We start from the raw sequence: 17,654 nt of genomic DNA, 5'->3' as shown, positions 1-17,654 counted from the left end.
CACAAAAGACTCCTGGAATCAGTTACCTTATGTTCAATGTAGTACTCTGAAAGTCTGTTGAACAGCTCACAAGTCCATGCTCAAGAATACTGTTTGTTCATTAGGTTCAGCTAGGAAACACTCAGAACGAACCACGCTCTTGGTGTATCGATATAGTGTCAGTTTGTTTACCACAAACACAGTGAGTGAAGACAGTCCTATATTAGTCAGACAGGAAAAGCCCTGAGCTAGCAAAGTGTTGTCAGCAGTTAGCAACAAAGTCCAAATTACAGTCCAAGAGAAAATCATGTAGCACGGGGTCGTTGCCAATAGATATACTGGAGAGCTTGCTGTAAACATTGTCTGGTTGATAAGTGACTGTAGAGATCTGCAACAGCCTTTAAATCTGCTGCAGGTGTTTTGCCATGAGATCTGGCATCAGCACATGTATGTGTGCGTGCGCCATTCCTAGTGACTGTCAGACTTACACATAATTATATCGAGTGATTCATCCATATGTACAGAGGAATTGCAGGAGTGTTTGTATAATTGGATTATATGTTTGTGTGGTCCAAAAACATTTTGTTTATATCCTGTTGAGTTTGGATCACTGGCCACCTCCAAAAGGACAGTACAAAGAAGAAAAAGTATCAGAAAAAAGTCATTTACACTGAAGAGCCATAGAAACTGACTGACTATTGTGTAGGGCTCCCGTGAACACACAGAAGCACCACAGTACAACATAGCAGGGACTCAACTAATGTCTGATGTAATGCTGGAAGGAATGTACACCAGGAATCCTGCAGGGCTGTCCATAAATCCATAAGAGTGTGAGGGGATGGAGATCTTGTCTGAACAACACGTTTTGCAAGACATAACAGAGATGCTCAATAATGTTCATGTCTGGGAAGTTTGGTGGCCAGCAGAAGTGTTTAAACTTAGAAGAGTGTTCCTGGAGCTACTTTGTAGCAATTCAGGATGTCTAGGGTATCGCATTGTCCTGCTGGAATTGCCCAAGTCAATCATAATGCACAATTGACATGAACAGATGCAGGTGATCAGACAGGATGCTTATATACATGTCACCTGTCAGAGTCGTACCTAGATGTACAGGGTGTTTCAAAAATGACCGGTATATTTGAAACGGCAATAAAAACTAAACGAGCAGCGATAGAAATACACCGTTTGTTGCAATATGCTTGGGACAACAGTACATTTTCAGGCGGACAATCTTTCGAAATTACAGTAGTTACAATTTTCAACAACAAATGGCACTGCAAGTGATGTGAAAGATATAGAAGACAATGCAGTCTGTGGGTGCACCATTCTGTACGTCATCTTTCTGCTGTAAGCATGTGCTGTTCACAACGTGCAAGTGTGCTGTGGACAACATGGTTTATTCCTTAGAACAGAGGATTTTTCTGGTGTTGGAATTCCACCACCTAGAACACAGTGTTGTTGCAACAAGACGAAGTTTTCAACAGAGGTTTAATGTAACCAAAGGACCGAAAAGCGATACAATAAAGGATCTGTTTGAAAAATTTCAACGGACTGGGAACGTGACGGATGAACGTGCTGGAAAGGTAGGGCAACCACAGAGGGCAACACGCAGCTAGTGCAGCAGGTGATCCAACAGCGGCCTCGGGTTTCCGTTCGCCGTGTTGCAGCTGTGGTTCAAATGACACCAACGTCCACATATCGTCTCATGCGCCAGAGTTTACACCTCTATCCATACAAAATTCAAACGTGGCAACCCCTCAGCGCCGCTACCATTGCTGCACGAGAGACATTCGCTAATGATATAGTGCACAGGATTGATGACGGCGATATGCATGTGGGCAGCATTTGGTTTACTGACTAAGCTTATTTTTACCTGGACGGCTTTGTCAATAAAGAGAACTGGCGCATATGGGGAACGGAAAAGCCCCATGTTGCAGTCCCATCATCCCTGCATCCTCAAAAAGTACTGGTCTGAGCCGCCATTTCTTACAAAGGAATCATTGGCCCATTTTTCAGATCCGAAATGATTACTGCATCACACTATCTGGACATTCTTCGTGAATTTGTGGCGGTACAAACTGCCTTATACAACACTGCGAACACCTCATGGTTTAAGCAAGATGGTGCCCGGCCACATCGCACGGCCGACGTCTTTAATTTCCTGAATGAATATTTCGATGATCGTGTGATTGCTTTGGGCTATCCGAAACATACAGGAGGTGGCGTGGATTGGCCTCCCTATTCGCCAGACATGAATCCCTGTGACTTCTTTCTGTGGGGACACTTGAAAGACCAGGTGTACCGCCAGAATCCAGAAACAATTGAACAGCTTAAGCAGTACATCTCATCTGCATGTGAAGCCATTCCGCCAGACACATTGTCAAAGGTTTCGGGTAATTTCATTCAGAGACTACTCCATATTATTGCTACGCATGGTGGATATGTGGAAAATATGGCACAATAGAGTTTCCCAGACCACAGCGCCATCTGTTGTTGACAATTGTAACTACTGTAATTTCGAAAATTTGTCTGCCTGAAAATGTACTGTTGTCCCAAGCAAATATACCGGTCACTTTTGAAACACCCTGTATCATGTCCCACACCATTACAGAGCCTCCACCAGCTTGAACAGTCCCCTGCTGACATGCAGGGTCCATGGATTCATGAGGTTGTCCCCATACCCATACACGTCCATTCACTCAATAAAATTTGTAAAGAGACTCGTCCAACCAGGCAATATGTTTCCAGTCATCAACAATCAAATGTCAGTGTTGATGAGCCCAGGCAAGGTATAAAGCTTTGAGCCATGCAGTCATCAAGGGTGCATGAGTGGAGCTTCAGCTCCGAAAGCCCATATCGATGTTTTTTGGCTGAATGGTTTGCATGCTGACACTTCTTGATGACTCAGCATTGATATCAGCAGCAATTTGTGGATGGGTTGCACTTCTGTCATGTTTAATGATTCCCTTCAGTCATCGTTGGTCCCCTTCTTGCTGGATCTTTTTCTCTCAGCAACAGTGTCAGAGATTTGATGTTCTAGTAGATTCCTGATATTCACAGTACTCTCAGGAAATGATCATACTGGAAAATCCCCACTTCATCGCTACCTCAAAGATGCTGTGTCCCATCACTCATGTGCTGACTATAATACCACATTCAAACTCATTTAAATCTTGACAACCTGCCATTATAGCAACAGTAACCAATCTAACAATTGCGCCAGATACTTGTTGTCGTATATAGGCATTGCCAACTGCAGCACCATATTCTGCCTGTTTACATATCTCTGTATGTGAATATGCATGCCTATACCAGATTCTTTGGTGCTTCAGTGTATGTGACATACTAGCAGTCATTATTTTCTACATAGCGTGATCAAAGAATTAATACAATTTATCTTGTTACCATTACTAATAAAATCTAAACGTAAACTGAGAGATATAGGGGAAGCTACTGAAGACAGTATGAGACTGTATAAATAGGAAGAAAGTATGACAAAACAGTGATGCAGATAATATTAACAATTGCAAGTTTAGGCATACTGTGAAACAGATTGATACAAAGTATCTTGTCAGTGTTGTCAGTGCAAAGTAGAAGAGTTAACTGATAGGACTGAGTGAATTGTGACACACAAGAAAAGAATCTGGACACTAATGGCACTATAGATAACTACTGGAGAAAAATGTGATATGAAATAAAAGAAAATCACTTAATACATCTTTGATACATTGATTTTCCATGCAATTCAAAGGTTACATCCTGTGTTACTATTAAAAGGTATACCGGATACATTAATACACAATGCCAAAGTGAAATAGGAAACCATTTATGCAACAGCTATAATACTATTGAAATATAGAGTCCATATGTCCCTGTGTATTTTTAAGGTTTTGTGGTGAACCAGGCATGTTCACAGTAATATGGTAGTACAAATATAATCAGGTGACATACATTGAATTCACACCATAAAGGTAAATATAATAATATATGACAGAGATAGTACAAAATGAAGATTCAGGTACAAATTATGTGTTGTCATAAACAAAATAAAATAATACTTCCATAAAGTTCACAATATGAAACTATTTCTTTGTTCTGAGACAAACAGCAAATTTACCCTGTTCGCTAATGATACCACAATTCTAATTGATGATTTGATAGATCACAATCTTGAACAAACTACAAATACTGTCTTTAATGACATCTTAAATTGGTTCTCCTCGAATGGTCTCTCACTCAATGCAAATAAAACTCATTATATGAGGTTCCATACATCACAAAGTAATCTCAATGAAATTAACATAAAATATAGAGATCAACCAATACAGAAAGTTGAAGATACAAAATTCCTGGGTGCTTATATAGACAGTAAATGTAATTGGTCAGTTCACATTCTACATCTATGTAAGAAACTTAGCTCGGCAACATTTGCATTACGGGTAATTTCTTCAGTGGCTGAAGTTGACGCCATTAAGGTTGCCTACTTTGGTTACTTCCACTCATTGATGTCATATGCTATCATGTTCTGGGGGAACCAACCATTTGCAAAAAAAGTTTTCACCGTCCAAAAAAAAGCAATCAGAATAATGTGTGGGGTCCATATCAAGACACACTTGCAGGCACTTGTTTTGAAAGATAGGTATCCTAACAACTGCCTCACAGTATATTTTTTCCTTGCTGACCTTTGTGTGCAAAAATTATTCTATCTACCAAGACAACAGTAAATTCCATGGCTATAACACCAGAAACAAAAACAGTCTACATGTCGAAATGAAACGTCTCACTCTGGTACAAAAAGGAGTTTACTACTCCAGCATTAAGCTGTTCAATGCTCTCCACTACATATCAAATGTCTTCATACAGAACTGCCAAAATTTAAACAAGTTCTCAAAGATTACCTGACAGAGAGATCTTTTTATGCTGTGGATGAATATTTGAAAGAAAGTGTACATCATTACTAAACTTAATGTGTCTAGAACTAGTTCAATTGATTTTATTGAGCATTTGAGCATAATCACAGTTTTTGCAACAACAAATTGGCTGTACCTGTATTTACTCATGTAGGCCTAATGTCTGAATTAACCTTGTGCTCTTATTTGTAACCTTTATTTGAAACTTTTTTCTGTTAAATAGTTGTTATGTTATTAAGCTGACATTGTATATATTACTGTATTTATAGTATGTCTTACTTAGACTATGTACAATTTGGCATTGAATTGCCCTTGTATTTATTGTAAGTTTAAATTGAAACCTGTACAATTTGACACGTTCCACATCCTTGTGATTGACTCACTAGCTGGATCTACGGAACATGAAATAAATAAATAAATAAATTTCATAATTATGTGAGCTATGTCTGACGATACAATAATGAGCAACTTAGACATCATATAAATCATATAAATGGCTAAGCAGGGATGGCTAGAGGACAAATGTAAGAATGTAGAGGCTTATCTCACTACGGGTAAGATAGATACTGCCTACAGGAAAATTACAGAGACCTTTGGAGATAAGAGAACCACTTGCATGAACATCAAGTGCTCAGATGGAAACCCAGTTCTAAGCAAAGAAGGGAAAGCAGAAAGGTGGAAGGACTATATAGAGGGTCTATACAATGATGATGTACTTGAGGACAATATTATGGAAATGGAAGAGGATGTAGATGAAGATGAAATGGGAGATACAATACTGCATGAAGAGTTTGACAGAGCACTGGAAGACCTGAGTCAAAACAAGGCCCCCGGAGTAGACAACATTCCATTAGAACTACTGACAGCCTTGGGAGAGCCAGTCCTGACAAAACTCTACCATCTGGTGAGCAAGATGTATGAAACAGGCGAAATACCCTCAGACTTCAAGAAGAATATAGTAATTCCAATCCCAAAGAAAGGAGGTGTTGACAGATGTGAAAATTACCAAACTATCAGTTTAATAAGACACAGCTGCAAAATACTAATGCAAATTCTTTACAGACGAATGGAAAAACTAGTAGAAGCTGACCTCGGGGAAGATCAGTTTGGATTCCGTAGGAATGCTGGAACACATGAGGCAATACTGACCCTATGACTTACCTTAGAAGCTAGAATAAGGAAGGACAAACTTACATTTCTAGCATTTGTAGACTTAGAGAAAGCTTTTGACAATGTTGACTGGAATACTCTCTTTCAAATTCTAAAGGTGGCAGGGGTAAAATACAGGGAGCGAAAGGCTACTTACAATTTGTACAGAAACCAGATAGCAGTTATAAGAGTAGAGGCACATGAAAGGGAAGCAGTGGTTGAGAAGGGAGTGAGACAGGGTTGTAATCTCTCCCCGATGTTATTCAATCTGTATATTGAGCAAGCAGTGAAGGAAACAAAAGAAAAATTTGGAATAAGTATTAAAATCCATGTAGAAGAAATAAAAACTGTTGAGGTTCGCCGATGACATTGTAATTCTGTCAGAGACAGCAAAGACTTGGAAGAGCAGTTGAACCGAATGGATAGTGTTTTGAAAAGAGGATATAAGATGAACATCAACAAAAGCAAAACGAGGATAATGGAATGTAGTCAAATTAAATCGGGTGATGCTGAGGGAATTAGATTAGGAAATGACACACTTAAAGTAGTAAAGGAGTTTTGCTATTTCTATTTAGGGAGCAAAATAACTGATGATGGTCGAAGTAGAGACGATATAAAATGTAGACTGGCAATGGCAAGGAAAGTGTTTCTGAAGAAGAGAAATTTGTTAACATCGAGTATATATTTAGGTGTCAGGAAGCCATTTATGAAAGTATTTGTATGGAGTGTAGCCATGTATGGAAGTGAAACATGGATGATAAATAGTTAGGACAAGAAGAGAATAGAAGCTTTTGAAATGTGGTGCTACAGAAGAATGCTGAAGATTAGATGGGTAGATCACATAACTAATGAGGAAGTATTGAATAGGATTGGGGAGAAGAGAAGTTTGTGGCACAGCTTGACTAGAAGAAGGAATCGGTTGGTAGGACATGTTCTGAGGCATCAAGGGATCATCAATTTAGTATTGGAGGGCAGCATGGAGGGTAAAAATCGAAGAGGGAGACCAAGAGATTAATACACTAAACAGATCCAGAAGGATGTAGGTTGCGGTATGTACTGGGAGATGAAGCTTGCACAGGATAGAGTAGCATGGAGAGCTGCATCAAACCAGTCTCAGGACTGAAGACCACAACAACAACAACAACATAAATCATACAGTGTTCATCACTCACAATATAAAAGTCCCATAATATCCATTTCATCAAGATCAGTGGTAAGCAGCAACACAGAGGCCTCTATAGCTTTATGTGGTATACTGTGACATTTCTCCTATAAATGATATAACGTGTACATACAAAAAATTAGTGGAGGAAAGTGGTGGACAGAGATTATGATGTACAAATTTATTCAGAAAAGGGTGTATTAGTATGAAGATCCAGATGACATCTGGGTTGGTAAACCTCAGTTGATTATGTTGTTCTTAGTGGTATATTCTACCAATAAGCTGACATCTCCAATCTGGCTTCAATTTGATAATGGTAACGCCTACATAAAAAACTGTGCAAAAGCTGCATCAAAGCTATAAGATATGCATGGATTTGTCAGTGATCCAGCTTCTATAGGGTAAAATGTGTCATTTATAGGTCTGGAGTAGGAGCTGTTGTGTGGAATATATAGAACAGGCCTTGCACCTGAATCTTCCACAAGGATATGACCCATGTTTAAGTAAGGGGGAGTAGATGTGGGATAAGGATGGACCAGGATATTTTGTACATTGGTAGGGCAGCAGAATGTCATTAGGATATAAACTGTGAATAATGTACTGTTTGAGGCTTTCTCTGCATAATAACTGCATGTGGAGTTCTCTGACACTGCATCAGATAATGTAAAGGAAACTGTGCATTTTTGATAACACCATTCAGTGCAATGTGTGAAACCCCTTCAAGCAATGTGAATGGTACTTAACACAATGCTTATTTCAAACTCTCGCAAATTTTATTACTATGGAGAGATTAACTTAATTTATTCATAGTATATCATAACATTTAGTATTTCCATATATCTGTCACTGTTAATAATGCTGAAGAAAGTGATGCAATATAGGATGACCATAATTAAACTTCCAGTTTCAAAATGCTGTAGAAAGAGAACCACTATTCAGAATGATGTCAAAATTTGAATAACATATTACTGAAGCAGTGATTCTTAATGTAAATGGGGTTGGCTACAAATGATTGATTGGATTGCAATATATTGTCTATGGTTAGAGTTTGGTTAGAGTTGCACATTACACCATCTGAACCATTCAATCTCTGTGTCTACACAAGTTTGGTGACAGCAGTTGTGGCACAGTTAGTAAGGTAAGCCCATCTATCATGGCAGGATTGTACCACATCATATGGGAAAAAAAACAGTTCTTAATCATTCTGCGTCCAAAAACTGTATATAAAGCAAAATGGCATTTTTTTAATTGTTCTAGTGCCAAAAACCACATAAAAAGCTAAACAGTAACTGTTTCAAATCATTATGAGCCTGGCACAAGACTTTTCAGCATGATGTCTGCCACAGGATGCAATCAAGTGACAGCCTGTTCCACAACAGATTGTAGTGTCTCAGGGATGACATTCAGAATGCATTGTGCAATGTGTGCCTTCAATTCAGCTATGTTCATAACTGAGGCACTGAACACAACATCTTTCAGCTAATCCCACAGCTACAAGTCACAGATGAAAATCAGGTGATCTGAATGGCCAGGCTGTAGGGAAATGATGGCTGATAATTATAGCATTTCTGAATTGCCTCTGCATCAGCCATTTCACTGGCTGTGCTATGTGCAGAGGAGCACCACCTTGAATAAAAGTGATGCTATCCACACATCCATGATGTTGAAGGACTAAAATGACACTGATGTGCAAGAGACTGTCATATCATTTATCAGTGATGGCACATCTAACAGGACCTGCAGGTCTCTTCTCCTTAAAATAATAATAATAATCTGCAATGCTGTGTACTGACATGTCCTTGGAGGTGGAAATGAGCTTCATCTGTCCACAGAATGGTCCATGGCCATTCATTGTCCACGGTCATGTAAGCAAGAAATTGCACAGCAAATGTTTGTCTTGCATACACGTCAGCAGGAATGAGCTCCCAAATGTGGAAAATTTTATATGGATAGTAAAACAGGATGTTTCATAGGATTTTATGCACTGTGCTCACAGACATGTACAACATTCAGGCAAGTTCTCATGCACTGTATGTTTGCACACCGCCACTCGACCCCTCATGCAATTCTGTGGGCATGTGTTTGGCAGACATCAGATCAATTGCTTTCCTCCCTCTGTCACATTGTGTTTTAAAAGAATCTGTCTGTTTAATTTTGTGATCCTTTTCTCCAGTCTCTTAGCAGACATCAAACTAATGCCATTTTTCATACCATTGAGTGTGTGGAATTTCTGCATGGCTATTGGTGCACAGTCACCTTTCTTCTAAAAGAGCTCTACCAGCAGCATGTGATCCTTCATGGATAAAGTCATGTTGGGCATCTCGGACAAACTTAGGAACAGCCATCTATTGGTGTGCATATTCTGATATTTACAGTGCCATCTGTCAGTCAAATTTTCATTAATTTTGTTCCTCATGATGTTTCCCCCTGCGCCAATAATATGCAGTTCAAATTTAATGTCATTCTGAGCAGTGGTTTTCTTTCTAAAGCGTTTTTAAACTGTAACTGTAACTTTAATTATAGACACTCCTTATATTTCTCAAAGGAGATACATTTTACATGACTGTTAATGAATAATAATATTTCTGCCAGGTTACAGAAATTTTTGATAATAACTAAAGACTAGTTCATTATTTTCAGGGGTATGCTGAAATACCATCAACACTGGGAGTTTCTCATTTACGGCGTATACGTGGTGACAACTATTGTGGTGTTAGAGCAGCAGTTTTCCAAGTTTTGGCACAAGGTCTGACAGTGCCTTCTGCTTACAGTACATTACAATATCTAATGAGCAGTGAAGGGCATAATTTGGTACAAGATTGGACGTTTGCTGGTAGATTACCATACAAAGGAAGTAATGTACTTTTTGGCGTTGAATCCTGTCTGCAGAGCCTAGATAATATGGTAAATACATTGCTGCGTATGCTGTATTTAAGTACATTATATGGAAGTGGAATATCTTACCACCATATTTGCAGAGTATGTCTTGTATAAGGACAGTGCAGCTAAATAAGTACTGAGAACAAATATTCCCTGTCCACACCTCACTGTATTGCTCACCTCACTGAACCCAGTTATCTAGTTGAAAAGTATCTACAACTAAACAAATTTTCCAATAAATTCACATTGAGATTTAAATATTAATAACAGTCCTCCAGTGTAGAATAATGTGCATGTAACACCAAATTAGAAGCAGAAGTACTCAACTGAAGGCTACATTGTATGAAGAAGTTTTATTTATAACCTTTTCAGTGTAATAGATGTCCTGCTTGTTGTATTGTACTGTAGATGATATTTTATAATTTCACCAATTTCATGACTGAGTCAGAAGCTAGTGGTGTGATTCTGATTTGAGGAGAGCTTGTCATGTATATATTTAAATTCCAGGTTAGTGCTGGCTTAATATGAGTATGTGATTCTACAAACTGTTACAGATATTATTCAAGTGTCTTCATGCAATATCCATTAAGTTAGTCACTCACAGGAGACGTCATGCTTATATCATGTATCATTGCATTTAATTTTGATAATGGCCTCAGTTTTGTAAGTGAGAGTGTCCACAAGTTTCTTCAAGTGTGCAATATTCATCTGAGGCCATTCATTGATGATTAGAGTCTACAGAGCTACTAAATTGTGGGGATGATGATTGACACATTTCACCCACTGTTCCTTTCACCCACTGTTCCCAATAGTGTCAGACATTTCCTACGGGATTAAGATCAGGTGATATAGTTGGCCATTGGAGGTGTGATGGGGTACCTGAGTGTTTTTCAAACCAGGAGGGTACATGTGGAACCCTGCAAACACAACTGATGTCAACTTGGAAGACAGGAGTGTTCACAGAATACTCACCATGAAGATATAAAACAGGGGTGGCTAAGAATTCAGCTTGAGAGTTGTGCTCTGGCACGAGTGCCATTGTGTTCAGCCTCACTGCACAGTTCTCCCCCCCTGTCACACCATGCTATCTGAGTACAAGGAGGGTAAGAGGGGAAACTGTGAATGTGCAAATTTAAATGGTAGTTCGGTCACACTGCATGCTACTTGGTTTTATGTTTCACATTTCTCAACAACATAAATCATAAAGATAACAAATTTTCAGTATTATTTTTGGCATGCTGAACTCAAATCTGGTACAAACTGTCACATATGAATAGACCCAGACATTTTCAAGGATTTTCATACTCAGGTTGCCATTTAATTGTGACTTATTTAATTTCATAATGGAAAAAGGTTTTCACACAGATACATTGATCATAATTGATGCACTTTCTTAACCTCATTATGGAGACATGGAAACTCAACCTAAGGAAAGCTATATATACATTCTGGACAATTATAATGTAAAAGCATTTGACTTTAAAACATGAGTTATGTTGCAAATGCACAGGGGTGCTTTCCACTGAAATGGTGGTCTTGAAAACATCCTGAAAGGTTTGCCAGCAGTAAGATCTTAAAAACAGGTGTAAGATTGACAGTGCCTTCAAAATGTTAGGTACTTTCCTTGTAATTATTTCCAGGTCACATGTTTTCTTTAATTGCAGTGAGCTTAGGAGACTGGACTCTGTTTGTCAAATGTGCCCCTATAAGGCAATTTTCTTTTTAAATGCACCCTCATTGAACCAGAAAGAAGTTGTTTCTCACCTTGCAATGATTTACTACAGGCAGTGTGCTGTAAAGTTCATTTAAAATGCAAGCTTTGGAGTCCATTCTGGTTATTCTAATTTTCATTCCTGCACTCTTTTTTTCCTTCATAAATTCACCAATAGTGGGTTTTAAATAAAAAAACTCTTACCAGACATGTCCCTTGCAGTAATATATGACGTCTCTATACTCTTCATTCAGTTCCATCATAAACCATTGCAACTGGCAATGGAATTCATGTGACTTCCAAAATCTCGATATTCATACCACCAATTTTTTCATGAGCTCCATGCCTGCAAATTTAACACAAAATGTTTCTTGACGTTTAGAACAATGGATACCATGTATCAATCATTGCAATTTTTTGTTCTTTCATTGTCAACTAAGTCTAGATTCTTTCTGCATGGTATTGCAATATCATTTCATAGCAAATTTGCAGTAACTACTGCTTATGCAACTGCATAATATGATTGAGAATTCTCAACCCCTCTCCTCTGTCATTCCCATTCATTTTTAAAGGCATGTGATGGTAGATTGCTAGACTGCCTCTCTTTCTGCAAACAGCCACTGGGCCTGTCAATGCCCTTCATACCATGAACAAATAGCAAAGGGTAAACAGCACTGACACCATGATTTTGCCAAACTAAAAAGAGTTTTGCAACAAAAAAAATGCCACACCACAATATTAAATGAAATATCATGCTGTATCAAGTTCTTCCAGGAAGGAATGAGCAAAGCCAAGACAGGCTAAGCTTTGGCCTGCATGTGGTCCACACATTAGACCTGCATGAAGTTTGGCACACAATGACCAACTCTGATATAGAAGAAATGGCGGCACTTGGTCTATGGTAGTGTGGAAATGATCATCCTGTTTCACATTCAATGTAATCTGGATGAGTGGGGAGAGGTCATGGTATGAAAAACACCCACAAAATGTAACAGAACCAGTGCAAGCCTGAACTACACCATCTGCACACTGTAGATTAAATGTTTCTTTGGACTCTCAGTGAACTTGAGGTCTTTCATCATTTGAAAAGAGCCAGATTAGTGACTTGTTGGACTATGCTACATGTCTCCAGTCAGCTACTGTACAGATTCTGTATTATTTGGGCCATTGAAAATATCGCTTTTTGCACAGTACATGTCTCCAAATGTCCACAGCACATAGGTTCCTTCACAATATTCACTCAAAAACTGGTTGAGATGGTCCTGAATACTCTGATATCAGCAATTCCTGTTGGATATGAAACCAGTTCTTATTGCCAAGGCATGACATTTGTCTCCAATTCCTGTGTGTTAGAATCATTTTATGACCACTGTTTCTAAGCCATGTTACATGGCTGTGAGTGGTACATCATTCGTTGTAAATGCATCTGCATTGATACAGCAATTTACTCCATTCTGCCAGTCTGTCACAGTTTTCGTATCAATCCATCTTACTTTGCCAATTCAATACAACTGATTGGCACGCGCCCACACACACACACACACACACACACACACACACACACACACACACACCACACACCACACACCTTACATCAGTGCCACCTGGTACTAGTTCTACACCATCCACAGTGCTCTGAGGTAACCATTGTGCTCTTTTAAAAGGGGACTGATATTTTGTCCTGTAAGCTTAACTTAAATCCACATACACTTTAAAGATTTCTTTTTGACAAATATTTCATGTTCAAATTTTGCTCATTACTTACATATTTGTATCTGTGGTCTTCTTTAAACATAATTTACTTAATGTGCATAATGATATTAATACTATACAATATGTTGTGACCCAATTCATGTTTGTAAAATACATATCTTGCAATTAGACAGCTGTATTGAATCTGCAATTAATATAAGGTAAAGTAAAGATCTGACTTATGGCCCAAGATGTGTCAATTGGGCCTAACTGACTGCCCTGTTATCCTGTGCCAGTGGCGTCATCGGATGCAGTTTGGATGTACATGTGGTCAGCACACCACCTTCTCGATTGTTGTTGGGTTTCTTGACCTTGGATCCACCACTAATTAGTCAAGTAGCTCCTCCGTTGGCCTCATGAGGCTGAGTGCACCCCATACAAGTGCCCCTCCCCCCCCCCCTCCCCACACCTCCCCTCCCCTCCTTCCCCCTCTTCCCTCCTCCCTCCTCCCTCCTCCCTCCTCCCTCCTCCCTCCTCCCTCCTCCCTCCTCCCTCCTCCCTCCTCCCCCCTCCTCCCAAAGAAAAATAGCTGGAAGTACCAGGAATTGGACCTGGATCTTTCACATTACAGTCAGCCGTGCTGACCTCTCAGTTAGAAAGGTGAACGCAGTTAATAAAATGTAACAATTGTTTTGCATTTGAAATTTATGCATTTCATTGAATACATATTTTTGCAACTTTACTTACTTATTTTATTAATATCATTCTTAGCTGATATATTAAAAAGATATAAGCAGTTACTATTCTAATACCCTGCTTTAATGGCAGTTTGTGGATTTTATATGGGGGTTCACTGGAAAATTGACTTCAGTGTTCCAAATAACTAAATATAAGGCTAAAAACTAATAACAAACTAAATATTGTAGAGAAATACACTTACTTTTTGATGAATATTTTTATGAAATCGCCTCTCCTCACGAGCAGAGAATCTGTCAATAAGACATTCTTTGAAGTATACAGTACTGCATACTAAATCTTTCTTGATGGAGATTGCTGTTAGTGATGTTAGCCTCTCTTAACTCACAGTAGTTTGCAGATTTTCTTTTTTCTTTTTTTTTCCTTCAGGGTAGAGAAAAATCACCTCTCCTCTGACATTGTTATCAGTATTGTTACAATCACTTTCTGTAGTTTCATTATTTCTCCAAAGGGCTCCTGAAACTTATTTTCAGGCAGGGGTTTCAGAAGAGCTACAGAACCTGTGAGAGTTCTAAACTCATTCCTCATATGCAGTATTTGAAGCTCCGTTTCCAGCTTATTGCATCCAAGGAAGGGATATCAAACAGTGTAAAGTCCAGGATGGAATGTAACAATACCGGAGAAGGAAAGTTGCTACTCACCATATAGTGGAGATGCTGAGTCACGATAGGCACAACAAAAAGATTCAAACAATTATAGCTTTCAGCCATTGAGCCCTCTGTCAGCAACACACACACACACACACACACACACACACACACACACACACACACAGAGGCAAACACAACTTGCACACACGCCTGCAGTCTCAGAGAACTGAAATCGCACTGCAAGCAGCGGCACCAGTGCATGATGGGAGTGATGAGGCAGGGGCGGGGAGGGGAGGGATAGTATGGTGGGCGTGGTGGACAGTGAATTGTTGCAATTTAAATGGATGGCAGGAGAGAAGGTGCGTAGGTGGGAGGGGTTAAGTAGTGGAAAGGAGAGAAATAAAAAGAAATTAAAAGACTGGGTGTGGGGGTGAAACGACAGCTGTGTAGTGCTGGAATGAGAACAGGGAGAGGCTGGATGGGTGAGGACAGTGACTAATAAAGGTTGAGGCCAGGAGGGTTACAGGAACGTAGGATGTATTGCAGGAAAAGTTCCCACCTGCATAATTCATAAAAGCTGGCGTTGGCACATCCTGTGAAGCAGTCATTGAGATAAGGGATATCATGTTTGGCACCGTGTTCAACAACAGGGTGGTCCACTTGTTTTTTGGCCACAGTTTGTCGGTGGCTGTTCGTGCAAACAGACAGCTTGTTGGTTGTCCTGTGCTGCATTCTATGTAGGCATAGCAACCAACAAGCTGTCTGTCCGCATGAACAGCCACCGAAAAACTGTGGCCAGAAAACAAGTGGACCACACTGTTGCTGAACACGCTGCCAAACATGATAGCCCTCATCTCAATGACTGCTTCATAGCCTGTGCCATGTGGATCCTTCCCACCAACACTAGCTTTTGTGAATTACGCAGGTGGGAACTTTTCCTGCAATACATCCTACATTCCTGTAACCCTCCTAGCCTCAGCCTTCACTAGTCACTGTCCTCACCCATCCAACCCCCTCCCTGTTCCTATTCCAACACGTCCAGTATTTAAATTTCTTTTTATTTTTCTCCTTTCCGCAACTTAACCCCTCCCCCCTCCACACCTTCTCTCCTTTCCTCTGTCTAAACTGCAACACTTCACTGTCCACCACTCCCACCATACTATCCCTCCCCCTCCCCCTACCCACCCCTGCCTCCTCCTTACCCCCACCCAGTTGCCACTCCCATCACGCACTGGTGCTGCTGCTTGCAGTGTGGTGTCAGTTCTCTGAGACTGCAGATGTGTGTGCAAGTTGTGTTTGCGTGAGTGTGTGTGTACATGTGTGTACGTGTGTCTGCTGTTGACAAAGGCCTTTATAGCCAAAAGCTGTAATTGTGTGAATCAATTTGATGTGCCTATCACGAGCGACTCAGCATCCCTGCTATATGGTGAGTAGCAAACTTTCCTTCTCTGATATTGTTACAAGGAAGGGATATATTTCACAAGATCTCTTCAGCAATATTTTTGGAAATCAAGTTGCATATACAGTATGCTGCTGCTAGTGCATGTGAGTGTGAGTGTAGTGTCAATGTGCACATTTACTTAAATTATCTGCCAACTGTATCAGCACAGGTCGGCCAGTAGAGGCTGCCTGTAGGAGGTGTGTACATGGGGTGGTTTCTGCCTCATCATCTACCACTGACTGACACCTATACACATGCAGAGCAGTGCTGACGCAGTCTCACTACGTTCTCTTCGTTTGTACCACTCACATCAGTTGTTCTTTGTATCATTTATGTTGCACCTTCTGTATGATTCTTTTGTCTTGTTATGTGTGGACTCACAAGAGGCTTATTTCTGTTATTGTTTCAAGGTTTGTGAATAGAGCCTTATTTGTGTTGTTTGGATTGGTTTTACATATTATTTGGTTACTGCAGAATATGAAACAAACTTTTCATAATTAAATAAAGTTGCAGCAGTAAGATGCCTTATGACGTCTAAGCATTTAGCAAACCTGAGCAATATTTGTATCGTACACTTCTTTTGCAACAATAGTTTTTGGAATTTCATTTCCCTGTCTCTGTCTCTTAGCAGGATGCATCAACTTTCTGGATGTGGGAAATGTGTCAATGATGCTACCTTGTATATCTTTTATGGCTCTTTTGAAATGTTGTATCTCTTTTTGTGTGTTCAGTGGGTCAACTGCTCATTTTTTGTAATTGACTGTACCATATGTAAACATGTGCCATAATATATTTGAACACAGAAACCAAAATTGAAATACTGGACACTCTAATTTCAGGCAGAGCCCTCTCACTTGAGTAATTGTAGTAATTTTCAAGATGTAAGCTCAATTTTGTCCAAGCATTCTGCAAGTGACACTGTATTTTCTTACACAATTTGCACATTTCTTTATTTAAAATTCCATCTTATGTTGGAAACATGAGGGACTTTTCTGTTCACTATGTCAATTAGTGTTGCTATTCACTGTGAATAATTACATAAAAAAACTAAGAAGTTCTCTAAGGTAATAAAAATTCGGATGGCCATATTCTGACACATTGCTAAGTCTAAAATTAGATTCAACTTATGCGTATACCAGTGAACAACACAGGCATTCTTGAAATGCTCTTTCAGAAGAGTCTATACCTGAATGATGACCACTCATGACATCTGCAGCTCTGAGAAGTAACTTTCTCTGAATTGTCCACAAGATCCAGTAAAGTTTCTTTAAGCAATTCTGTTAACATTTTTGTGTCATGTTTGAGGAATGAGGAAACCCCAAAACGTTTTTGTCAGTTTATCCTCAGACAAAATGTATCTGATAACTATAAAAAATCTGAAATT

At 39.4% G+C, this 17,654-nt stretch overlaps 1 protein-coding gene across 2 annotated transcripts in view; it reads left to right on the top strand.

The window, feature by feature from the left end:
• The window catches only part of LOC126297484 (uncharacterized), a 338,377-nt gene that overhangs the window by 294,769 nt on the left and 25,954 nt on the right, over positions 1 to 17,654 (top strand). For both annotated transcript variants that reach the window (XM_049988365.1, XM_049988364.1), the window contains one exon: positions 9,841 to 10,104. In XM_049988365.1, coding sequence (XP_049844322.1) covers positions 9,841 to 10,104 — 264 coding nt within the window. The remainder of the gene's footprint in view (positions 1 to 9,840; positions 10,105 to 17,654) is intronic.

The sequence above is a fragment of the Schistocerca gregaria genome, chromosome X (assembly GCF_023897955.1).
Source record: "Schistocerca gregaria isolate iqSchGreg1 chromosome X, iqSchGreg1.2, whole genome shotgun sequence".
NCBI classification, from domain to species: Eukaryota; Metazoa; Arthropoda; class Insecta; order Orthoptera; family Acrididae; genus Schistocerca; species Schistocerca gregaria.
Note: the sequence above shows the minus strand (reverse complement) of the source record. Positions and strands in the feature narration are given on the sequence as shown.